Source organism: Nannobrachium achirus (genome assembly GCF_963921795.1).
Source record: "Nannobrachium achirus genome assembly, chromosome: 23".
In the NCBI taxonomy this organism is placed as follows: Eukaryota; Metazoa; Chordata; class Actinopteri; order Myctophiformes; family Myctophidae; genus Nannobrachium; species Nannobrachium achirus.
In genome coordinates this window covers 11,322,712-11,349,777 of record NC_137830.1, presented here as the reverse complement: position 1 = coordinate 11,349,777, position 27,066 = coordinate 11,322,712, and the positions used below count along the sequence as shown (strand labels likewise).

Below are 27,066 nucleotides of genomic sequence, written 5' to 3'. Positions count from 1 at the left end.
GTAGATTTACCCATTTAGACATTTAGGAAAGCATCTGTGTCATTCTAGATTTTAACCACTACAGAACGGATACACATTATTGTGTATCATTATTTTATGCTTTAACAATTATTTTTAACAAATACATATCATTTAGGGGGTCCTTTCCTTGACACGAAACAGTTTGAGCACCACCGACACAGAAACATACGTTTTTTTCAAAAACTTCGGAAGGATTTAGAAGACATTTATAGAAGATCTTAGGGCATTCACCAAATATTCAAATATTCGAATATCAAAGTCACTATTCGACGTTGTTCCCCGAAGTCGAATATTCGCTTATTTACATTTTTTCATTGTTTTCTCTTAATATATTTCTTCATGGTTTATAAAGCTTGGCTAGATAGGAAGTCATAAGAACCCTGACAAGCACTTGGAATTGTAGGTATTACATTTAATGTGACTCGGTTCCGCAGATAAATATCTGCGGAAATATCTGCTCACAACGCCTCCCAACGCGAGGCGTTGTGAGCATGTAGATCTGCTATTTTCACAATGTTCGCCTCTTGCTTACTTAATATTTGCCAGTTTGGCCAGTCCTGTCGACTATTCGAATACTTTGAGGTCGAATGATTCGAATACTAAAAATCACTATTCGTGAATGCCCTGGAAGGTCTTATGGGTTCATTCAGACTTCCCCTCTCTTCCACTCTTCCTGGCAGGTTCTTCTTCCTCTCCAATGATGAGATGCTGGAGATCCTGTCAGAGACCAAGGACCCCCTGCGCGTTCAGCCCCACCTGAAGAAGTGCTTTGAGGGCATCTCCAAGCTGGACTTTCTGCCTGACCTGGACATCCAGGCAAGTACACTATTATAGGCTTACTCAATGTTGTCAGTGCGTGATGCCAATGACCGATAAGCTGTATTACACATTAGGGATGGGACGATACGTGATATTATCGTTTATCGTGATAAAAAACACTCACGATAATTGTATCGTGGAGATTTAATTTATCGTGATATCGTCCTCCGTATGTCCAAAACCGTTCGTTTTGTATTTATCATCTATAAAATGTACTAAACTAGTGAAAACAGCAGATCTACAAGCACACGAGGCGTTGTGTGCTTGTAGATCGGCTGTTTTGAAGCAGGGCTTTGCTTTACCAAAAGACGTACACATTTGAGGGATACGAGGTTTCTGCCCGACAGTGATGATATTTTAGTGATTATGTTGCGAGGAAAACGTTGAGATAATAGCCATTTTGGTTAGAACTGACTGAAAATAACTTTGCACTTCAAGTTTAAAATGATACTAAATATTTTTTCAAGTGTCCAAATAAAGTCCAAATATTATCAAATGATCTCGCGGCACCCCTGGACTGCCGTCACGGCACCCCAGGGTGCCCCGTCACCCACTTTGAAAACCACTGTTGTATATGACTCTTCCGCTCCCTGTCCAGGCCATGTACAGCAGCGAAGGGGAGCGCGTGGAGCTGATCCAGCGGATCTCCACCTCGGAGGCCAGGGGAGCGGTGGAGAAGTGGCTGGTGCAGGTGGAGGACATGATGATTCGTAGCGTGAGAGACGTGGTGGCTCGCTCCAAAGTGGTGAGATGATCTCTCTGCGCTCTCATACGTACAACACCACCACACAGTTCATCAGGCCTTCACCATGCACAAAACCACCGTCAGCTAAATATCTTATTACAGTCCATAACTGTCCATTTGTAACTAAATGAAGCATAGCGTTAGTTTATGCAGGACACTCCCAACTGTAATCAGCTGTCAGTCAGATCCTTTTCCTAGTCCTCATTCACAGATCTGCTGGTCATTACGTCACACTGTCACACTGTCACATGTCACAGAAGCCTCGGATCCGTTGCTGCTTTGCTGCCTCCTCCACCCCAACCTCCACCTTTTGATCAGAGTCTGGTATAACTAAACTACACTAGTTACAAATGGCTTCGCCGCCCTCACATCTAGTCCCCGTCACCATCATATCGAGTAGCATAGAATACATCCTGCTGCATGTACTATTATTTGCCAAATACAAAGTCCTCAGGTACAGTATGTGGTGCCTTGCTCTGCGTTGGCCGTGCATGCGTGCGTGCGTGCGTGCGTGCGTGTGTACAATGACCTAACGTCTGGGTGTGGCTGTGTTCACTTAGCCTTTCGTATGATAGGATACTGAGTAATTGTTTGTATGCAAAATATATCCTAATATATCCTATAAATCTGTGTGAATATACGGATAGTTTAAGATGCATCAACAAAGATGAATTCAACTTGGAACTTGTCATACATCCTGTGATTCAATAAGAATCCCAATTGGCTCACTGATTGGTTGTGCGTTGTTGTCTCGTTAGGCTTAAACCTCTATCAGAGTCCAGAGCTATTCACTTCACCGCGGTGTATGTAGTTTTCTTGCTTTCACCTAAAAATACATAACAAAGCCTAGGTGATAGCTAGGAAACTACAACGCGGTGAAGTGAATAGCTCTTCACCCTAGACTCTGATAGAGGCTTGACTGTGAGACCGGGAGGAGCCAGTGGGTGAAGGAGTGATTTGATTGGTTGTGTGTTGTTGTCTCGGTAGGCTTACTGTGACACTGCGGGCAGCCAGTGGGTGAAGGAGTGATTGGTTGTATATTGTGTATTGTTGTCTCTCTAGGCTTACTGTGACACTGCGCGCAGCCAGTGGGTGAAGGAGTGATTGGTTGTATAATGTGTGTTGTTGTCTTGGTAGGCTTACTGTGACACTGCGCGCAGCCAGTGGGTGAAGGAGTGGCCTGGACAGGTGGTGCTCTGCACCTCCCAGATCTTCTGGACGCTGGATGTACACGACGCCATCAGAGCAGGAGCTGGGGTACGTCTACAACATGCTTGGTTTATGGCCATAACCGAGGCGTAGTTTCAGAAAGAAACAGGGTTAGATATCTTTGTCGTAGGCCTTATTCATTGTGTCCACCAGACCACGTTAGTGTACCAAATAAAAAATAAAAAAAGTACAATTATGTGCGGTATGAGCAGTATAGCAGTGTATCATTTTACAAATTGTGTTCATTATTAAGTAAAATAGCTACTTTCATTATTGGTATCACAGTTGCAGCCTGCAAGAAAATAAGTTATTTTCTCAACATCATTAATTTAATATGGGTAATCTTTGAGTGCAGTTCGGATATTACAGGTATGTTCAGGTATATTCACAGATCTACAAGCTTACAATGCGCCACAGCACAACACTTTGTGAGATTGTAGATCGGCTATTTTCACCATGCAACCAAGTGTAAAAAATGCAACGCCATCAAGGTCTGCCATAATACAATTTTGTCGACAAATCAACTGTAAATCTTATGATATTTAGTCGACTAAAACTAGACTAAAACTAAAACTTTTCAGATGGCTAAATGTGTCTAAAACCAAATTAAATTGTATTCAAAAGTTCATGATAATCTATGACTGTCAAAATCAACACTGAATGAAAGTTAATGACAAGTTGATGAGTGTTGTCTTTTCTTGTTGAAATGGTGGAAATTTTACATGAGCAATTGTGTGTGTTTGATGCAGGGTTTGAAGAGGTATCACGAGCAGCTGCAGAATCAGCTGAATGACATAGTGGAGCTGGTGAGAGGTAAACTGCCCAAACAAACCCGCATCACACTGGGAGCGCTGGTCACCATCGACGTCCATGCCAGGGACGTGGTCATGGAACTAAGCCAGAAAGGTACTCCATGTGATTAGTATTATATTTAACATACAGTATGGCAAACTGTTCTGTTATCAAGTGATTGCAAAACTTTTATTTCAGTAAAGCTGAAATAAAATGTTTCATATAATGACACCTTTTTCAGGTGTTTCGCACGAATCAGACTTCCAGTGGCTCGCTCAGCTTCGCTACTACTGGACCAATGACAACGTGCGCGTTCGCATCATCAACTGCGATGTGAAGTACGCCTACGAGTATCTGGGCAACTCAACCCGACTGGTCATCACCCCGCTCACTGACCGCTGCTACCGCACCCTGGTAAGTCACCTATCTACCGTTGTTTTGGGTTGAGATTGGCACATTTCCTTGGGCAATCTGCCCAGATCATGCATGTCACACATTTCTTCAGAAGCATTTTCAGAAGTTAATTTAATGTTTTCCATTTAATGATTTCCTTTATCGTCATCTTGCACTAATGCACACAACTGTTTTCGCCAAGGTTTTAAGGTCTTATTTTAGTTGTTTCTCATAAGCTCGCGACCCTCCTTGCCCATCGGCCCCCACCGTTGCGCTCAGGTTCACCGGGAAAACCGCGGTCGCCTCCAGAAGTGCCCAGATATTGTTCTCTTTGACACAGAATGACTATACTGGACTAAAGTTGTGCATAATCCAATAATACTTGGTCATCATACTCCACTTCCTAACCTCTGTCTTAGATCGGAGCTTTCTACCTGAGTTTGGGCGGGGCGCCTGAGGGTCCGGCCGGGACGGGGAAGACCGAGACCACCAAGGATTTGGCCAAGGCCCTGGCTGTGCAGTGTGTGGTCTTCAACTGTTCTGACGGACTCAACTATCTGGCAATGGGGAAGGTGATGATTGTACCATTCTATCATGCCGTCTGCTTCTAGTTTCTTACTGTAAAGAATAGGTCAGGCAATATCATCATTGGTTATGGTCTCCCAGACCACTGGTTCACAAATACCGGGTCGGGACCCATTTGTGGGTCGCGGACAAATTTTTATGGGCCCCTTTAATTATTATTTTTTCAAAACATTCCCCAAAAAGTAATTTCATTAATAAATCATTGAAACATCTAAGAAAATCCATAAATTAGAAAACAAATGTTTAAGAAATGTGTGAAAATAGCTGATCTACAAGCTTACAACGCGGCGCTAAGACACGCTGTGAGCTTGTAGATCGTCTATTTTCACTATTTTGGTCCCGGGCAAATATCTAACTGGGTAACCAGTGATGCTGTTGAGACACACACTCACACACACACGCACGCTATAGAGCTCAATCGCTTTCATTAACCTCACCAAAACGCGCAACAACGCCTGATATTACACGCACACACGCACGCACGCACGCACGCACACACACACACACACACACACACACACACACACACACAGGTGACCTGCGACTAGATAGATAGATAGATAGATACCTTTATTATCCCAAGGGGGAAATTCAGTTGTCCAGAAGTAGCACAGCAGTATACAGTTATTTACAAAGTTACAGAGACGTAAGAAAAGATAGATAAGATAGATAAAAACAAAGACAAGAGCAGTACAGTACCAATAAAGAGAAGGTGCATCAATAGAGGGGGCGAATAATATATAAGTATATATACATAAAGTGTCTTGCAAAAGAGACCATAGCAGTCAATGCTAGTTAGTGCAAACAAGTATCTCACTGTCATTGTTAAACAAAGCAAAAATACTCAGAAACTACCAACACTAACAACCTAATAGTGCAGTGTCAAAAATCAGTGCGAAAAAAGAAGAAACTAGGAAGCGTGTCACCGCAAGGCGCACATGAGCACTCTTCCTGGAAGGTCCTTAGAGGTCAAAGTCAATACAGCAATAGTTCCTTAGAGGTCAAAGTCAATACAGCAATGGTTCCGTAAGTCTAAGTTAGGAAGGGAGACCTTTTCAAGCGTCCGTTATGTGTCTCGTTGTACAGCTTAAGGGCAGCCGGTACAAAAGATTTTCCTAATCTCTCACATCTCCGTACTGGGTAGGTAAAGCGGTCGTTTCCTCTCTTACTCCAGTAACTGGTGATCTCTAGATGGAGGGGGTGGGAGGAGTTCTCCAAGATGGAATCTAGCTTCTTCGCAGTGCGCACCCTGGTTACTTCCTCCACCCCCTGCAGAGAGGACCCAACGACAGAGCCTGCTTTCTTCACCAGTCTGTTTAGGTTAAACGTGTCACCTGCTCTGTTGTTGCCACCCCAGCATGTTATACCAAAAAAGAGGACACTTGCCATGACAGACTGATAGAACATCTGTAGCATCCTATTGCACACCCCAAACGATCTCAGTCTTCTCAGGAGGAACAGCCTGCTTTTCCCCTTGCTGTGAATCGCCTGCGCGTTGTCCGACCAGTCCAGTGAACTATTCAGGTGTACTCCGAGGAATTTGTAGTTATCCACGAGCTCAACCACCTCACCGTTAATGGTGCTTGGCACCGGGGGGACTCTCTTGGAGGTGCGGAAGTCCACCACCATCTCCTTAGTCTTGCTTGCGTTGAGCTTGAGATGGTTGTCCTCGCTCCACTGCACAAAGTCCCTAACCACACCATCGTGCTCAGCCGTGTTGTCACCCGAGATCTTGCTGATCACCACGGTATCATCTGAGAACTTATGCAGATGACAGGTCTTGGATTTGAAGCGGAAGTCCGATGTATAGAGAGTGAACAGGAAGGGTGAGAGCACAGTTCCTTGAGGGGCCCCCGTGTTGCTCACCAGCACATCGGACCGACAGCCCTGCAGTCTCACAGACTGTGGTCTTTCTGAAAGGTAGTCTGTGATCCATGCCACAAAGCCCTTGTCCACCTCCATCAGCGTAAGCTTCTCCGCAAGCAGAGACGGTTGGATAGTGTTGAAAGCACTGGAGAAGTCAAAAAACATAATTCTGACTGTGCTGCCCAGATCTTCCAGATGGGTGAGAGACTTATGGAGCATGTAGGTGATGGCGTCATCAACCCCAATATCAGCCTGGTAGGCAAACTGAAGGGGGTCCAGGTGATCACTGACCGCCGGTCTCAGTAGGTTCAGAACCAGCCGTTCAAAGACCTTCATGACCTGTGATGTCAGGGCGACTGGTCTGTAATCATTGAGGACCGAGGGACGGGTCTTCTTAGGCACCGGGACAATGCAGGAGGACTTCCACAGCTGTGGTACCTTCCCCGTCCTCAGGGAGAGGTTGAAGAGATGCGTAAGGGGGACAGCAAGCTGCTCCGCGCAAGCCTTAAGCACCTTAGAGTTGATGTTATCAGGTCCCGCTGCTTTCCTGGTGTTGACTTTTCCGAGTTGGCGCCTCACTTGCTCGGTGGTGAGAAACAGGGTTGGTGGGGGGGGGGGGAGATGGTGCAGGGGAAGAAAGAGGGCGGCAACCGAGGTCACCGTTTGACCCAGCCGCTGCTTGTTGAACATTAACAGGAGCACCGTCAAACCGATTGAAAAAACGGTTCATCTCGTTTGCCAGCTCCTCTGTGCCTGACACAGTAGAGTTGGCAGAGCCATACCCCGTGATCTTCCTAAAACCACCCCACACTTGTCTCGTATTGTTCTCCCTCAGAGAGTTCTCCAGCTTAGCTTTGTAGCTCCCTTTTGCCTGAGCCTTGACTGTTTTAAGCTCCTCCACCACCACCCTCACGCCCTCCGAGTCACCTGCATGGAACAAATCTCTTTTCCTCTTAAGGAGGTGAATGATTTCTTTTGTCATCCACGGCTTGTTGTTAGAGAAGCAGCGAACCTTCTTAGTAGGAACGCACACCCTCTCACAGAAGCAGATATAGTCAGTGATAACCTGACAAAGGCTATCTACATCATCCCCATGTTCACTGAAAAATGATTCCCAGTCTGTCATTTCAAAATCAAATCTGAGTCTCTCATCCGCCTCCCCCGTACAACACTGAACTTCCCTGATGAATGGAAGCACTCTCTTCACGACAGGAAGATACGAGGGCTCCAGTTTCACCATGGAGTGATCAGAGCCACACACAGGGGGGAGGGAGACGCAACTGTATGCGTTCCTAACATTAGCATACAGGAGGTCAAGAGTGTTCTCACCTCTTGTTTTGCAAGTGACATACTGGGAGAAATCAGACAGGCCCTTAGCAACATTCACCTGGTTTAAGTCCCCGTTCAGCAGAATAAGGGAGCTAGGGTAGTGCGTTTGAAAACTGGCCACAGTTGAAAAAATAGTGTCCCGAGCTACCGCTGCATTGCCACTAGGTGGACAGTACACGGTCAACAGGACGACGCACGAGAATTCCCGTGGTAGATAAATTGGTCTCAAAACGACCCCCAGTAGTTCGATGTCTGGGTTACAAATTACCTTTTTCACTGTGGCGTGTTCTTCCCTGCACCAGGTCTTACTAAAGTAAACAAGTATCCCACCCGCTCTTTTCATTTTGCCATTGTTTTTCACTATCTCTCGATCTGCTCTTATCATACAAAAACCATCTACAGAGATAGAGTTATCTGGACATGAACTGTTCAGCCATGATTCTGTAAGACAGATAATGTTGGCATTTTTGTATTCACTCTGAGATAACATGAGAGTTACCAGTTCGTCCGCTTTATCAATATCCTGAACTGATCTAACGTTCCCCAAAACAACAGAAGGGAGGCAGTGCTGTGTAGAAGAGGGGGGGAGGGGAGGGGAGCTAGAGGGGTTTTTGATTCTCCACTGGGCACGCTTTTTCCCTTTGTGACTGACCGATTTTGTACTTTTACACAAGTAAATATAGAATTCCGGGCAGAGCGTTCTTACATTGCAGTATTGATACTTTTTTTAAAACAATTGTGTACTTTTTTCCACCACAGTTCTTCAAAGGCCTGGCGTCGTCGGGTGCGTGGGCGTGTTTCGACGAGTTCAACCGCATCGAGCTGGAGGTGCTGTCGGTGGTGGCTCAGCAGGTGCTGTGCATCCAGAGAGCCATCGAGCTGAAGCTGGAGCACTTTGACTTCGAGGGGACCAGGCTCAAGCTCAACCCCAACTGCTTCGTCTCCATCACCATGAACCCCGGCTACGCAGGACGCTCCGAACTCCCAGACAACCTCAAGGTCCCTTTTTCCATGCTTTCTTCTATTGGAACCAGCGGTTTATCACTCACACATTCGGTTGGGTCACGGCTATTATATTAGGGCTGGCATGATCCAGACATTTTAACCGACGATCAATTGTCATATACAGTAAATTCATGATTCATGATTTAGCTGCGTTTGAGCCATTGAACATTGGCATGTGAAAAAATAAAAACATATACTGTATACTGTAGGCTTTGAGAACAAAAACTTGCACATAGCAGCTTTGAAAATGTACATAAATATACAAAGCCTATAACTGAAATATACAAAGAAATTACTGACAATGACTAGTAACAATAAACAAAATAAATAATGTGCCGGTACAGTATGTAAGACCAAAATAGTCCATGTACTTACTGTAATAACTTTATATTTTCATAAACTTTAAAAAAAAAAATGTGTAAATTGCTCATCTACAAGCTTACAAACGTGTCACATCGCATTGTGAGCTTGCAGGTCTGCTATTTTTTATATTTTGGAAAATGTAAGAACATTAATTACTTAATTTGGGAACCACTGATTTTCAGCACCGACATCTTGTTTATATCTCTGACGTTTCCCTCGCAGGTGTTGTTCCGTACCGTGGCCATGATGGTGCCCAACTACGCCCTGATAGCAGAGATCTCCCTGTACTCCTACGGCTTCCTCAACGCCAAGCCGCTGTCGGTGAAGATCGTGATGACCTACAGGCTGTGCTCGGAGCAGCTCTCCTCCCAGTTCCACTACGACTACGGCATGAGGGCCGTCAAAGCTGTGCTGGTGGCCGCCGGGAACCTCAAGCTCAAGTTCCCCCACGAGAACGAAGATATCCTGGTACGGTACTGTGTGTGTGCTGAGATGATGATTGTATAATCAATCAATCAAACTTTTTTGGACACTTGGTCCATAGCACATACAAATAACATAGAAATACAAAGACAAAAAAATGAATAACAAAGGCCTCATATACAAATAGTCCACATAAAATCATAAGTGCTTATAGGCTTACAGGCCAGTGGTTCCACAGTTTAGAGTCAAACCTGACTGAGCTCAATACAGGGTTAGTCAAAATTAAAATGACACTGTTGGCAGAATCAGACAGTCTGCACATGTACTGTACATTTATACATGAGGTTCCGCAACACAGCGGAGCTCGTGACCCAAAAGAGAAATTAGACAGTGAAAAAGTTACTGAAAAAAATCTTATTTCAAAATATTGTAGGAATTAGGAAACCACAAATAATCCACTGTTTAGGAACCAGTGTATCGTCACATGTTTACTCTCATGTGGTGCAGGTCCTCAGGTCGATCAAAGACGTGAACGAGCCCAAGTTCCTCTCCCATGACATCCCACTGTTCAACGGCATCACCAGCGACCTGTTCCCCGGCATCTCCCTCCCAGCCGCTGATTATAAGGTTTGTTTGATACTTTTCAGGATCTGTTCAAAGTCGCTTTTAACCAGACTAGTTGGGCGACTTTATTCTTTATTCTTTCGAGAAACATATTTTTTTCTCGCTAATCCTCACACAGTTTTGGCGGCACACACTCTCGCCTCATGTCAACGCTTCATCGGTAATTGTGTGCTTCCATTTTGCAAAGCGATATGTGATAAAGTTTCATTTATACATAAAAAGTAGGAATTAAATTACAAATTCCAAAAGCACATCCAACATTTTTTTTTTTTTTAAAGATTTGTTTTTGGGGCTTTTTGCCTTTATTGGATAGGACAGTAGACTGACAGGAAATGGGGGAGAGACAGGGAGTGACACGCGGCAAAGGTCGCCCGGATCGGGAATCGAACCGGCGACGCCGACAGGCATTGATGCCGAAATGGTAATGCCTATATGGTATGCGCCTGGTCCACTAGGCCACCAGGCGCCCCCACATCCAACATTTTTAATCAGTGGAGGACAAAGTACTCACATTTCTACTTTTGTATCGGCACACACCAAAAAGAATGCTTGCGTGTTTCGGCTATGAGCCTTCATCAGAGCATGCTCTGATGACGTCAAAACGCTAGTCAAGTGATCTCCAAACTAAAAAGCAGTTATAATTTCTAGATATGAGTATTTGAATTGGCCGGACTAGCAATAGAATAAAACAGAACTTCAGAAGATACTTCTATAAAATAAAGCATGGATTGGCACACAGACACACAACGCAGTTCAGAACTTCAGGGAAACACCCCAAATATTGGTGTGGGGCTGTGCGCTGTGCCCGCCATGTCGCACTTAGAACAACAGACTCACTCCCTAGCTATCGCCGTGGACTGAAGACTCACCTCTTCAGACTCCACCTAAACCCATAGCACTACTGTAACACTCCCCCTTCCCTCAATGACCATCAATGACCATACATGAAGATAGCTAACATTTATTTTAGGTTTTAGAAGCTTTTACTAATTAGGTGCGTGGTCTACCTATGTTATTGTTTTCCTAGATTGATATTCCTATGCATTTGTTATATTGCTGTTAATGTACTGACATATTATCTTGCTTATTATAGTGATGAGTATTACCTGCTTATTGTAAGACGCTTTGGATTAAAAGTGTCTGCTAAATGCCTAAACTGTAAACTGTAAAAAAAATCACACATTGGTCAAAAAAAAAAAAAAAAAACAGTCTGTTTTGCGTAGTTGCATTGCACGTTTTCATTGGTTGCACCATGGTCTCTCTTGCAGCTGTTCCTGGAGGCGGCCGTGGAGTGCTGTGAAAAGAGCAACATCCAGCCCACACAGGTCTTCCTGGAGAAGATGATCCAGACCTATGAGATGATGATCGTCAGGCATGGGTATGTATTCTACAGTACACTATACTTCACTGCCCGTGTTTTCAGAGCACAGCTACACATCTTTTGAGCGGTGCTCCGACATCTGTCCTTCGTCCTGGCTCCGAAGCGTGGCCTACATCTGTCCTACAGCTGGCCTACAGCTGTCCTACATCTTGGCACAAAACGCTCAAGGTTTGTTGTATGCCCAGGGTCACATAGGCCAAGCTTTGCGGGACGCTTAATGAAATGAACTCATAAATAGCACCGCTCACGCTAGGTGTGACCTTTTGTTTAAAAACGTACATTTAAAAACACTTAGGGCTGTGATTCAGAAGAAATCTTGCCCACATCAAGTCATATCATAGCTCTGTCATAAATAACTGATTCTGGTACAGATGGTCAAAACATATATAGATAGGGCTTTAAAAAGAAAACTGTCCACAAAGTAATAAGTAACTGAAGTTTTCAAATAAATGTGAAGAGTAAAGGTCTTTGCACACTGCTGCGTTTTTCGGGACGAATATCGGAGTGAATTTCGGAGCGCACAAATAAAAAAAATCAACTTTACGTTATGTCAGTCACGTTTGCACACTGTCGCCCGTTTCGCGCACCACTCGGTCCCTTGCTCTCTCTATCTCCTTGCCCTGAAAAACGCATTTCGCAACGAAAAACGCAGCAGTGTGCAAAGACCTTAAAAGTACAATATTTCGATCCGAGATGTAGTGGAATAGAAGTGAAAGTATTGTACTTAAGTAAAGTACAAATACCTCAAAATGTTACTTAAGTACAGTACATAAGTACATGTACTTAATTACTATACACCACTGGTGATTAGGGCATCATAATACAAGCAATAGGTCAAATGAAAAAGGCTGGGGTGTCGATAGACATTCCAAATTCCCACATGTCATCCGACGATGATGTATGTTTTCCGTGTCAGGTTCATGCTGGTGGGCGAGCCCTTCGCTGGGAAGACCCAGGTCCTGCACGTGCTGGCCGACACCCTGACCCTCATGAACCAGAGAGGCCACAACGAGGAGGAGAGGGTGGTCTACCGCACGGTCAACCCCAAGGCCATCACCATGGGACAGCTCTTTGGACAGTACGACCCCGTGTCTCATGAGGTGGGACATTTCGTATAACACGCGGTTCTATTGTGAAAATAGCCGATTTACATTCTCACAGCGCCTTGTGTTGAACTTGTGAGGCGTTGGCTATTTTCACAATTTCTGACTCTAATATTTGACAGTTTGGCCAATGTTTAATTGGTCATTTTAGAGGTATTAAAAAGTCCTTAAATTGTCACTTTAGAAATGTGCAATTAGCCTCTATACACTTAAACTTTATGTTGGTTTGTTGGTTTACTGTTGAGTGAGAAAACAATGTTGCACATTAAGTTAATCCTCTGTAGGGTCAGAGTAATCTTTTGTTTAAAAATACATTTTATTTCTCTGTATTCTGATTGGAATAGCAGTTTTATCCAATCAGAAAAGAGAACATATAGCCTACTTACAGGATACACAAGTAAAATGGAAGGATGACACAAACCCCTTCAATATAGCAACATTCTAGCAATGATTACTATCAGAATATAGAGCAACTTCTTAACACAAACGTTTCTAGACGTGTTCAAGAAGTGAAGTGAATTAATCTTATGGCAGGGGTCTTCAACAGGGGGGTCCGGGACCCCTGGGGGGTCCTCAGAGATACTAAAGGGAGGCCTCTAAATATATGTGTGATATAGGAACTTTTTCTTCAACATTAACCACTTGAACCCTCACATTCCTATTCTGTGGGGAACATTAGCAGTAAATAGCAGATCTACAAGCTCACAACAAGCTTGTAGATCGGTTATTTTTGGCAAAGAGGTTTGGTTTACAGGGAAAAAAGAGCTGACCAAGTACACAGAGCCAACGGTCAAGTTTACAAAGCATTGAGGGATTTAATTTGTTAAATGCCAGAAAATACACATTAACACAAATCCAATATGTAGTGGGGGGTCCCTGCTTCATCTGTCTCTCAGCTAAGGGGTCCTGGCCCATGCTTTTTAATGAATACATTTCTATTTTATTTAAGAGGTGGTGCCATACTTTTGTACTTTTTCTGTTGTGTGTGTGTCTATGGAGTAAATATTACTCTAATAGAGTCATAAACCCCAGCCCCTCCCCTTTTACATACACCCAACACTGTGGGTGTGGCTAACTTCAGCTGGGTCACCACCCACCATGACAACCAGGCATACTTAATGAACACTTTCTGTACACTTTTTTGGAAAAAAATCTTCCTCCTTGTATAATCATAATAGTTGATAATCATGTTTTAGGGAGGGAAAAACATCATGGCACCGCATCTTTAATCTTTTGGTTGTTGTCTTGGTGCTCAGTGGGCAGATGGGATCGTGGCCAACACGTTCCGTGAGTTTGCGTCGGCGGAGACACCGGAACGTAAATGGGTGGTGTTTGACGGACCCATCGACACGCTATGGATCGAGAGCATGAACACCGTACTGGATGACAACAAGAAGGTATATACCTCAATGCTGTGGCAGTGCAACGGTTAATGGAAGTCATTGATTTCATTGATTATAAAATTAAATTAATTGATCATTTAATTTTGTAATTGATCCATACTTTGTGCATATCATTATAAGAGAAGATTTTCAATTAGATCAAGCTCGCGATGGGACGCATTGTTATCTTGTAGGTCAGCATATATATTTTTTTCTTTTTCTTTTTTACTTTCCACACAACGCCGTTGCGTGACAAAGTCACTGCCGAAACCCTCATTCACACCTTCATCTCATCCCGGTTGGACTATTGTAACAGTATACTCTACGGCATCACCTCCAAAACCCTCAATAAACTCCAGTACGTACAAAACTCAGCCGCCCGTCTACTCACCAGCACCCGCCCCAGAGACCACATCACACCTGTCCTCCATGACCTCCACTGGCTCCCCGTCAAACAACGCATCCACTTCAAGATCCTCCTCACCACCTACAAAGCACTGCACAATCTGGCCCCCCCTTACCTCTCTGACCTCCTCGAGCCATACGTCCCAACCCGTTCGCTCAGGTCCAGTGAGGCTGGCCTCCTCGTGGTCCCCAAGCCCAAGCGCCGAACCTGGGGTGACAGGGCCTTCTCTGTAGCCGCCCCCACCCTCTGGAACGAACTCCCTAAACGTATCAGAGACGCCCCCTCCATCCCCACCTTTAAAACCGCCCTGAAAACCTACCTATTTACCATCGCCTTTCCCAGCTGACCTTGTACCTACTCTTGTTTTTATTCTTTTATTGTTCTTAGATCTCTTTTGTATCTTTTATCCTAGTTTTTTTTCCTAATAAAGTTGTTGTTTTTACCTGCCACTTACACACACACACACACACACACACACACACACACACACACACACTTAGTGTTGTAAAGCGACTTTGAGTACTCAGAAAAGCGCTATATAAATTCCAGCTATTATTATTATTATTATTATTAAAGTATAAAGCTTAAAGGAGTTTTTTTATCGATTACTCACGCCATGGAGACTTGAGTTATTATTGATTATTGTCTTAGGAACGCAACATTTTTGGGGGTGAACTACCGGTACTCCTTTAAGTGGTTAATTTATTAATTTCTTTACTGTTTCTTGATAATTCAATTCATCTGAAAAAGTAATCGACAGAATAATCGCTCAACGTATACTATGCGATGCTACAAGAACTTTAAGTTTTGCCCTCACTGTCCACTACCATCCCTCCACACACAGCTGTGCCTGATGAGTGGAGAGATCATCCAGATGTCCAGTCAGATGAGTCTGATCTTTGAAGCCATGGACCTGTCGCAGGCCTCGGTAAGTCAAGCAACAGTTAACTCATACAGTGCCTCTCCCGAACTAGTTCGGGATATTCGGGATCAAAAACAATTTTTTATTTGCTATTTTACTTACCCCGAGCTGCTTGGAGCAACGTGGGTGGTCCCGGCTCGCTAGCCGCTAGCCAGCAAGCCATTCTACTCTGTCCGACGATATATTCCATTGAAAATGGTTTAAAATAAAGTTTAGACCCCCCCAATGTTCACCCAATGTTCATTGTAGGCGGCGCGACGTATTCCAGGGTGCGTATCCCGAACTAGTCCGGGATATTTAATGAAATGAATAAAAATGATAAGAGGCCTTCTGAAGCCTGGCCTGATTTTTGTAGCTACTAGCCGAAAGCTAGCAACGTCCCGGCCGGACATTATTTGCGAACGCAATCGCCAATCTCCGCCTAATCCAATGAAAGACCACATCTTTAAAGGCTTATATCTCTGGATTGTGTCATAGGGAAGCGCGAGGTTTATTAACGGCGAAATCGCCCAAAAATGATCTTTTAGATGACAAAATGGGAATAGCCATTCTGTTAGCATCTTCATCCGGGACATTTCCATGCCGTGCATGAACGTGAGCACGTCAGGTCCTGGAAGGTGAAGTCCTGGAAGCTAAAGCGCTCGCCTATGAGAGATGCGCTGGCATTCTTTGGCCCCTAGAGGGCGCTGGCACTCAATGAGTTAAAGAAGAAATACAGTATGTTATGTTCTGCTGACGTAAGCAGATCTTTGGTGATTGCTTAATTCGATTTTTGTATTTAATTGTATTATATTCAGACGGCTAACAATGCTCCCTAAAGAAATCTGGGGTCCTATTTCCCCCCCCCCAAAATGGCAAAAAAAGGCAAAGAAGTTCAGGGGTTTAGGGTTTAGCATGGATGAAAATAGGGCCCTAGTCTCTGTGACACTTCTAGGGGCCACAGTCTGCCTCCAATACTATTGTATTCTTTTATCTGCGGTAGAAGAAGGAATGGGTCTGTTTTTCAGCCTGCCACGGTGAGCCGCTGTGGGATGATCTACATGGAGCCCTCCCAGCTGGGCTGGGAGCCCCTGGTGACGTCCTGGATGAACACCCTGCCGGGGGTCCTCCAGAGCCCGGACCACCTCTCCCTGCTGTGGGGGCTCTTCCACTGGCTGCTGCCGCCAGCACACAGGATGCTGCGCAAGCACTGCAGGGTAGGAGGAGAGCACCACCGTTGTCCCACAACCACCCCCACACACAACCACCCCCACACACAACCACCCCCACACACAAACATCTGGAGTGAGGGTGGGCAACTTTGATGATGGAGAGGGCCACTATATGTCCACATTGCATATTGCTATGTCCTACTTTGTCACTTTCTAGTATCTCATACAAAAGAAGCAAAAATAGCAGATCTACAAGCTCAAAACGCATCGCAGCGCGATGCGTTTTGAGCTTGTAGATCGGCTATTTTTTGCTTATTTTGAATTGGAATCCTGATTTTTTTTTTTCCTTTTTTTTAATTGGAATCCTGAAATGTTAAAATTTTGATTTAATTTCAAACGCATTTAGTTATATACTCATATTAACTTTATGAACCTAAATACGAATACCTACATTGGACATAAAATAAATACATTTTAATACTACTATAGTCATTAAGCTACTAATATAGATATAGATAATAAAGAAGGTCATGTTTCGAATTGTAACAGCTGAAATCAATAATATATCAGTATTCCAGTATTAACCTGTGGGCCGCATTAAGTGAAGGTGGGGGCCCCGGGCCGCCAGTTGCCCATGTATGGTTTACACAATTTTCGGTTCGGTTCGATATTTTGCTGCCACGGTTCGATACTTTTTCGATGCAAAAAATAAACAGAAATGTCCTTCATTTATAAAAGTATTTTTATAACTACGTATTTTTTTTACTTTGAACAATACGGTAGCTAACCTCTAGGGTAGTGGTTCTCTAAGTGGGCTCTGTGGACCCCTAGGGCGTTGAATAACGGATTTGTGCCCTCTCTACAGAGGGCAAAAGTGAGACAGTTTGCCCTCCTGGCCCCCAAGTTGTGGAATAAACTCCCTGTCGCACTTAGAACAACGGACTCACTCGCTAGCTTTCGCCGTGGACTGAAGACTCACCTTTTCAGACTCCACCTAAACCCTTAGCACTACAGAAAACTCAATGAATACAAGGGTTCAAGGTTCAAGGTTGTACTTTATTGTTACGTCTTTTGTACAGGTACATAAGAGTAAAATTTGTTTTTTGTTTGGCATCCTTCAGTCAATGCAGTCGTATATCAAAAAAACAATATAATAACAGCAAACCACATCTAAAAATAATAATAATAATAATCTAAAAAGGAGTGCAAAAGGCAAAAAGAGCAACAGTAAAAGAAAAGAGCATCCTCAGATGTACATGTGCAAAAAGTTTGGCATATTCTATACGCCAACAGCATATTTTTCCAGTAGTTGCTACTGTACTGTACTTAACTTTTGTAAACATCTTCACAGAGTGTTCTATGTGCAACAGATTAATATATTCAACTTCACAGTATGCATTTATGTACAGTAGGTGCAATTCAACTTCACAAGGAGGGAACGTAAGGGGTATGTATGTACAGTAGGTGCAATTCAACTTCACAAGGAGGGAACGTAAGGGGTTGGGGGCTGGGGCGCTAGCGATTCCTTTTTCCCTGGATCTTTCTCGTTTTTGACTGTTCGTTCATGTGCCTGACTGTTCGTGGAAAGAAGCTCTTTTGCAGTCTTGCACTCTTTTACATGAAGCTAGTTAGCATTTGTTTTGTTTTTTATGTTTTTTAGAACTTTGATTATATGGTGTTTTTCTAGATAGATATCCTTTTGCATTTGTTATATTGTTGATGATGTACTGACATATTATCTTGTTTATTATTGTGATGTTATCTGCTGATTGTAAGTCGCTTTGGATTAAAAGCGTCTGCTAAATGCCTAAACTGTAAACTGTACAGGAAGTGGTGTCCACCAGCAACGGCAACACCGTGGTGTCTCTGTGTCGCCTGTTTGAGATGCTGCTCACTGAGCCTGTGAAGGACAGTCCTGGACAGCAAAACATACGCACCTGGATCATGGTAATGTTGTGGACAAAGACTGGAATAACACAATGCACTACCAGTGGTTCCCATCCAACCTTTTTCTCACTCAATTATGTATCATAATTCATATCTAACACTGTGCTTTCCCCTGCAGGCGGCCTTTGCCTTCTCCCTGGTGTGGTCTGTGGGGGGGTGCTGCGACGCGGACAGCAGGGACCGCTTCGATGCCTTCCTCAGGAAGATGCTCTCAGGGAAGACAGAGGGCCACGGCGCCCCTGCCTCGGTGGGCAGATGGGAATGTCCCATGGACGAAAGAGGCCTGGTGTATGACTACTCCTATGAGGTATTATCAGTGTTGGGCTTTGATTGATTGATTGAAGGCTTTATTAGAAGTTTGCATAGGAAAATGTACAGTTTCATGACGGTACAGTTCACTGGTACAAGGTCTACTAAAAGGAGATCCATGAAAAGACTAAGTTTATTTCAACACGAAACCATTTAAGTATCTCATATAACATTGAATGACAGACAAATAGAACACAGTACTATGCAGTAGATATGTAAAGAAAAGGGAAAAAAAAGAAAACAGTAAGTCTAAACAAACAGTAAGTATATACAAGGAAGGGGGAAGGGGCAGGGGAGGGTAGGGTTGGGCTAGGTTTTTACCAGTTGCGAACAGCTGCTGCCTGTAAGTGGTTTTTCAGGGCAATTTTAAAGGATGCTAGTGATCCACACTCCTTTATGGCCTTCGGTAAGGCATTCCACATTTTTGTGGTATAGCAGAAGAACGAGTTTGACCCTTTCTTTGAGTTGACTCTGGGTTGAACGTGATCTGTGGCACTGCCTCTGGTGTTGTAATTATGGACATCCTTAACGTTTATAAAGTATTTTGACAGGTACTTGGGTATCATAGTGGTGTAGTGTATCTTGTACACCAGGCCCATTGCAAGTTGCTGTACTCTGTCATCTACTCTGAGCCACCCCACTCTTAACTGGTGAGTAGCGGCGGTGAGGTGAGTCTGATAGGGAAGGTTAAGCAGGACCCTAATTCGTTTATTTTGGGCTGTTTTGAGTTTAGTTTTTAGGGCTTGTGGGGCGTCACGATACCATACGTGGACTCCGTAGTCAAAGAGGGGCTGGATTATTGCACCAGCTATGGTCTTCAGTGTGTTGAAGTTGACCATTGGGGCGATCCTCTGTAGGAAACGAGTTCGTTGGTTGATTTTTTTTATTACTTTAGAAGTCATCTTTTCGCTGGAAAGATTAGCTTCAAGGATACATCCTAAGTAAGAGATTTCGTTTTTTCGTGTTATGACCTTGTCACCCACTTTGATTGTGAAGTTATCTACCTTTTTGAGGTTATGATTTGATCCAAAGAGGATGGACTCGGTTTTTCCCAGGTGAATTGATAATTTGTTGTCGTTAAGCCATGTGCAGATCTTACTCAGTTCAGAGTTAAGTGTCTTTTCAACCTGCAAGTGGTCCTTGCCCGAGACTAGGAGAGCCGAGTCATCCGCGAACAGGAACAGGTTGCAGTCGCAAGCAGATGCCATGTCGTTCACGTATATTAGGAACAACAGAGGTCCCAGTATGCTACCTTGAGGAACACCACAGCTTACTGGGAGGGGGGGGGGGGACAGGGTACCGTTAATCTCCACCACCTGTTCCCTCCCCACCAGGTAAGATTGCATCCAGCTCACTGCTGCGCTGTCAAGACAGCACAGCAGTCTTGACATTCACGAGAGTAATATGTTACTTATGTTACTTATTACGCTTTATTTGGAATCAAGAGTAATATATTACATAATTACATTATATTACTCCCCCCCCCCCCCCCCCCCCCCCCACCAGGAAAAAAAAAAAAGAAGATGTATAGAGCATCGCAGTGGAAGTGGTTTCCTGGTGCCACTTAATATTCCCCATTCATTTTCGCCATAGAGTTTTATTTATTTATAACAATTATGTTAAGCCTCGAACCAAGCCATCCAGGATGGCAGTGAATCTTGACCATACAACCTTGGTTTCTATGTGAAAACATAGACACATTTAATATTACATTATTTGATTTACTACATTTAATAACTACCATTTGTTTAGCGATTTTCAAAATGTTCTTTTCATAGAAACAAAGGTTGTATGGTCATGATTCACTGCCATCCTAGATGGCTTGGTTCGAGGCTTAACATAATTGTTATAAATATTTTTGTAAAGGTCTATGGCGAAAATGAATGGGGAATATTAAGTGGCACCAGGAAACCACTTCCACTGCGATGCTCTATACCGTATAGGATGAACAACAACACAATCTTTTTTTTTTTTTTTTTTAAAGATAAGTTTTTGGGGGATTTTATGCCTTTATTGATAGAACAGTAGACTGACAGGAAATGGGAGGAGAGATGGGGATTTTCTTTTATAGCAATACATAACAAGACTCAACAATCAGCCAAAATGTCTGTAAAATGTAGCAGCAATCTCTGTCTGTTAAATGTTTTCAAACGACTGCCGACAAAACCAAAAATAGGCATTTTTTTACAAAGTAATATGGTATATTATTACTGTTTTGGCAGTAAAAATTATTACAGTAATATATTACTAGTAACTAGTTACTTCCCAACACTGGGTATTATACAATGTATTGTAATTGTAATGTTTTAAAGGAGAACTTCGGCCTAGATGGCTATCTTACCTTTAAAAGTACTTATTTGTTGCCCCAAAGAATGGTCCAAGTGTTATTTTAGTGCCATGTCATAGTTCCCACCTCCCATTCTTTTCCGACCAGAACACCTCAGGTAAAACTAACGCTTGTGAATGCTAACCTGCCGACACTGGTGAATGTTAACCTGGTGAATGTTAACGGAACAACGGGAGGTTGAACCAATTCTCAGTCCCCTGTTATTTTTTCAAAAGATGCAATATAGTCTATTTTGGGTCCAGGGCTTCAGACAGGAGCGATTGGTTGAATTATTTCCCGCTCGAAAGTCATTTTTTTTCACCACATGTCTGCCTTGTGAGATTGTGGGTCTGCAATGTAATTCTGATTTAATTATTTTGTATATTTCCACCTGTAATGACATGCCCAAAAAAGGGAAGAGGGGTCAAAGTGGTTAGAGGAGTGGCTCAGGGGTAGAGCTGCCGTCATTAGAACACGGAGGGTTCCCGAAGGCTTCCCAGTTCGATCCCGGGCTCTATTAGTGTGGAAGAGTCCTTGAGCAAGACTCTGAACCCCTATTTGCTCCCGGTGAGCAGGTTGGTGCCTTGCATGGTTTCCTCCGCCATCGGTGTATGAATGTGTGTGTGAATGTAAAGTGCCTTGGACGCATTTTTACTTTAACATTTTTTTTTATGTTGCTTTAACTATTAAAAAATAGCAGCTATACAAGCTCACAGCGCGGCACCGAGTGCCACGCTGCGAGCTTGTAGATTTGCTATTTTTGAAAAATCGTGAACATTTCAGCAAGTCTTTTAATATATTTTACGCAATTCTATAAATGTCTTCTAAAGGTTTTTGAAAAACCCAGTAAATTTTCATGTCAACCCCCATCTCAAAATATAATGTATTAGGGACCTCCCAGAAGCAAATATTTGAGTTACAAATGATTGCTTAAAAAATATATATATTCAAAGATTTGCACCCATTTTTCATGATTTTATGAGCTTGTATATCTGCTATTTTTCAATAGTTAAAGCATAAAATAATGTTTAAAGTAATAATGCGTTCCCAGTTCAAATGTCTTAACTGTTCTGCTGCTGTAGACGGCGCTCACCGTCATTGAAAGGGTTAATACCATGGCGCCGTTGACGGTGAGGACTGTGAATCTTACTGTATATACAGTAAAGATATTATTACTTACTTAATGTCGCTCCGGTCCCGACCGCATCGGTAATGTCGGCGATTTGTTTACAACGCACGTTGGGCGTGCACGCGAAGTGAAGCTCCTCAATGTTAAGTCAATGGAGAGGCCCATAAAGAAACGTCATTTAAACAAAATAGCCATTTTGAGACATTTTGCAGCAGATCTAAATGTAAACAAGGCACAAGGCAGGGCGCAGCCATCTTCATCTTCTTGTCCCACACTGTCATGTGACTAGATGACGTAATCGTTGCCGTCAAGTGATAATCCAAAAAAACAAAAACAACCCCCTTCCAGCCCTTCAAAATAATAGCGGCGGCCTATGGAGGAAACTGCGTGGCACCGAGGCACCAAGCAACCTTCAGATTAAGAGGCACTAATTGTGTTAAAGACGCTGTATAAATGCACCGTTTAACATTTTCTCTGCTGTCCAGTTCAAAGGGAAAGGCCAGTGGGTTCACTGGAACGAGGCCATCAAGAACGTCAGCCTGGGACACAAGAAGACCAAGGTGGAAGACCTCATCGTTCCTACCATCGACACCGTGCGCTACACCTACCTCATGGACCTCTGCATCAACTACGGAGTGTTAGTATTCTTTATTTATTTTGTATTTTTTTAAAGATTCGTTTTTGGGCTTTTTATGGAGTGTTAGTATTCTTCTGTTCATGGAACTCAGTGCTTCTCAAACCTTTTCATGTCGCGGACCCCCATTTGAAAAGATATGCCAGGGACCCTCAAATTAGAGAATAAGGTTTGAGTTCAATTGAGAAGTGGCGTCCTGGTCCTGTTCTAGGTGCCATGGCATTGGTCCGACATTTCATTGTTCCTACATCCCATTAGTCCCAATCTGGTGAATGTTAACCTGCTGAAAATACTATGCCTAAACCTAAACCTAACCTCAGTAAAACTATGCCTAAACCTAACCCAAATCCTAACCCTAACCTCTGTAAAACTATGCGTAAACCTAACCCTAAAACCTCACTCAAACCAAATTAGGACTAATGAGATGTAGTACAAATGAGATGTAGGATCTGTTGGGCTCTACTTCATACTGTAAATTAAAAAATGATTTAAACATTTGCCATTCTACATCATTTCCATTTGATTACTATGTGTGCATATCTTACACAACCTGTTTAACCACAAGCTTATTATCCCATTGTGTAAAATGTAACGTATTGCTGAACAAGAACATTCTCTGTGTCTTTGCTCAGGCCTCTCTTGTTCGTGGGTCCTACCGGCACCGGGAAGTCTGTGTACGTGAAGGAGAAGATGATGAACAACCTGGACAAGGAGCGCTATCTGCCGTTCTTCGTCAACTTCTCTGCCCGCACCAGTGGCAACCAGAGCCAGGTCAGCATTTAGCAAGATGTTCTTTTTTTTTAATGGTCTGCTTCTGCAAGAGGCTAGCCATCTTATGACATAGATGTAGGTGTGTACGTCCTATTCCGTCCTAATCTCACAAATTGCTGGACTAATCAGCACCAAATGTCTTGTGTACACTGCCAGTTGGCCACAGATGTACGTCCACACACGTTTTTGATGGTTTCAAAGTGCTTAGTACGGAATATATTGGTACGGATCTCCATATTTGTTTGCACCGCTCACTGGTGCGATTCTTTCTGTTTCTTTTTCTCAATCAATGTCTGACATCACGGTCTGGTCACACTAAGTTCATTGTGTTCTGTGTGGTGAGAGCTCGCTTTCTTTGCATCAGAGTATCTCCTTTAGCCTCCTACGCATTTTGGCACCTTTTACACACAGCACAGTAGTCTGGTGGAGATGTTTCTGCACCTTTGAGAGGTCTCATCACCACACAGAACGCAACGGCAGTTGATGAATTGATGACCTCTCCCTCTCGCAGAGCATCATCATGTCCAGGCTGGACAAGAGAAGGAAGGGCGTGTTCGGTCCTCCCATGGGGAAGAAGTGTGTGATATTTGTGGACGACATGAACATGCCAGCCCTGGAGAAGTTCGGGGCCCAGCCTCCCATCGAGCTGCTGCGGCAGTACCTGGACCATGGACACTGGTAGGCATGAGCTCTCTGTCTCCACTACAGCAGGGTTTTCCCGAACGTTTTTGTCTCAGGGCACCCCATAAATATTCTTTTAATCCGAGGCACCTCTTAATTATAATTGTCACTCCCAGCACCTTATATTTATAGCATATCGTCGTTGTCGGGTGGAAACCTTGTATGTCCAAAACCGTTTGTTTTGTATTTATCATCTATAAAATGTACTAAACTAGTGAAAACAGCAGATCTACAAGCACACAACGCCTCGCGGTGCGAGGCGTTGTGTGCTTGTAGATCGGCTGTTTTCACTAGTTTTGTGCGACGGTCTTGTGTGATGAAGCAGGGCTTTGCTTTACCAAAAGACGTACACATTTGAAACTTGGAGACATTTTTCTGCCTGACATTGAACGATATTTTAGTGATTATGTTGCGAGGAAAACGTTGAGATAATAGCCATTTTGGTTAGAACTGACTGAAAATAACTTTGTACTTCAAGTTTAAAATGATACTAAATGTTTTTTCAAGTGTCCAAATAAATTCCAAATATTATCAAATGGTCTCGCGGCACCCCTGGACTGCTGTCACGGCACCCCAGGGTGCCCCGTCACCCACTTTGAAAACCCCTGCAGTACCTGGACCATGGACACTGGTGACGGGGCACCCTGGGGTGCCGTGACAATAGTCCAGGGGTGCCGTGAGATCATTTGATAATATTTGGAATTAATTTGGACACTTGAAAAAATATTTAGTATAAATTGAAGTACAAAGTCATTTTCAGTCAGTTCTAACCAAAATGGCTATTATCTCAACGTTTTCCTCGTAACATAATCACTAAAATATCATCATTGTCGGGCAGAAACCTTGTATTTCCGAGTTTCAAATGTGTACGTCTTTTGCCCTGCTTCATCATACAAGACTGTCGCACAAAACTAGTGAAAACAGCCGATCTACAAGCACACAACTGCTTGTAGATCTGCTGTTTTCACTAGTTTAGTACATTTTATAGATGATGAATACAAAACGAACGGTTTTGGACAAGGTTTCCACCCGACCAACGACGATATGCTATAAATATAAGGTGCTGGGAGTGAAAATTATAATGTAGGGCTGCCTCGGATTTCAAAAATATTCTTGGGGTACCCTGAGACAAAAAAGTTTGGGAACCCCTGCACTACAGTACCTGGACCATGGACACTGGTAGGCATGAGCTCTTAGTCTCCACTACAGCGGGGTTTCCCAAAGTGGGTGCTGTGGCACCTTAAGGTGCCGTGATGCCAGTCCAGGGGTGCCTGGATAATATTTGGAATTTCAATATCACTTCATCAATATCACTTCACGATGCTTATTAAAACAGACCTGATTTGCACTGTACTTGACGAGTTCTTTTTGGCGAACTCTTTTCACCAAAAATAGCAGATCTACAAGCTCACAACGTGTCTGTGTTCCTTTTGATCTCTGGCACCATTAGGTATGACTAGGGATTGTCATATCACGATTATTGTGACCAAAGAAATCTCGATTTACGATATTATCGCGATAATCAAAATATACTCAACAACATCCATTATCCTGGGGCAGAACATTCGCCCATTGCGACGCGTTGTGAGCTTGTAGATCTGCTATTTTTTGGCGAAGACATTGATAGAGAGTGAAAAAAAGTATGTATAAGTACGTTTTACCAATTATAGATGGTTTAAGTGGTATATGCAGCTCAGCAAATAAAAGGTGACTTGAGCCCAGTGCATGACGGAGGACGATATCACGATAAATTAAATCTCCATGATAGGATTATCTAGTGTTTGATATATAGAGTTTTTTTATCACGATAAACGATAATATCGCTTATCGTCCCATCCCTAGGTATGACCTGAAGGACACCTCCAAGATCACGCTGGTGGACCTGCAGCTCATCTCGGCCATGGGGACCCCTGGTGGCGGGAGGAACGCCGTGACGCCCCGCTTCCTGCGCCACTTCAACGTGTGCAGCATCAACGCCTTCAGCGACGCCACCATGGTGCGCATCTTCTCCAACATGGTGGACTTCTGCTTCCGCAGCCACCACTTCCCTCCCGAGTGCTTCGCCGCGGGCAAGCAGATCGTGGCTGCCACCATGGAGGTGAGTTCTCAAAAAGGACGCACAATGAAGGACTGCCCACGAACTTCAATAGGCTCACGGTGTTACAAAATTATTTATTACAGATTGAATAATGAAATATATTTTGGCGATTAGACTCCATTAACATTAAACATATGATTATGTTTAAATACTATTATACATATAGATTAGATTTTAATAGGGAGAGCCCCCCATGGAGTCTAGACGCTGGTGGTGGCAGTGCAGGTGAACCTCCGTCTTAACTCTTGACAGAGACAAGGTGGAGTTGGGGATGGAGGTGGGATGCTTGTTGCATGCTGAAAAGAGAATGACAAGGTTCAGAGGCAGTGGAGATATTTAAAGGCGGAGTCCAATCGCCTGATTGGCTGGCTGCAGATTGGCTAGAAGTGCACGCCCATAGGCTAGAAGAGCACACCCTTTGAGCTGAGAGTAACAACTTAGATCTTTTTATTGAACTTACGCTATAAGCTACATGTAGTGCCCATACCCTAGGTGGGGTTGGCAAAAGGGCCTTTCTGTGTGGAGTTTGCAGGTTCTCCCCGTGTCTCCTATAGGGTAGGTACCCTCACAAAAAACATGCAGTAATCCTGGTCTCTATACTACCTCCCCCTGGCCATCCGGGGTGCCTGATTGAGGGGAAAGGAACTGGGTG

General features: G+C 43.6%; 1 protein-coding gene across 1 annotated transcript in view; it reads left to right on the top strand.

The window, feature by feature from the left end:
- The window catches only part of dnah12 (dynein, axonemal, heavy chain 12), a gene marked incomplete at both ends in the record, with an annotated part of 116,740 nt that overhangs the window by 27,505 nt on the left and 62,169 nt on the right, over positions 1-27,066 (top strand). Inside the window, 20 exons of the mRNA XM_080754209.1 lie at positions 702-837; positions 1,439-1,585; positions 2,723-2,842; positions 3,544-3,700; positions 3,828-4,000; positions 4,399-4,551; positions 8,519-8,758; positions 9,350-9,595; positions 10,058-10,177; positions 11,443-11,552; positions 12,472-12,655; positions 13,915-14,055; positions 15,291-15,374; positions 16,376-16,564; positions 18,347-18,466; positions 18,585-18,773; positions 22,716-22,867; positions 23,497-23,635; positions 24,147-24,313; positions 26,159-26,414. Coding sequence (XP_080610335.1) covers positions 702-837; positions 1,439-1,585; positions 2,723-2,842; positions 3,544-3,700; positions 3,828-4,000; positions 4,399-4,551; positions 8,519-8,758; positions 9,350-9,595; positions 10,058-10,177; positions 11,443-11,552; positions 12,472-12,655; positions 13,915-14,055; positions 15,291-15,374; positions 16,376-16,564; positions 18,347-18,466; positions 18,585-18,773; positions 22,716-22,867; positions 23,497-23,635; positions 24,147-24,313; positions 26,159-26,414 — 3,223 coding nt within the window. The remainder of the gene's footprint in view (positions 1-701; positions 838-1,438; positions 1,586-2,722; positions 2,843-3,543; positions 3,701-3,827; positions 4,001-4,398; positions 4,552-8,518; positions 8,759-9,349; positions 9,596-10,057; positions 10,178-11,442; positions 11,553-12,471; positions 12,656-13,914; positions 14,056-15,290; positions 15,375-16,375; positions 16,565-18,346; positions 18,467-18,584; positions 18,774-22,715; positions 22,868-23,496; positions 23,636-24,146; positions 24,314-26,158; positions 26,415-27,066) is intronic.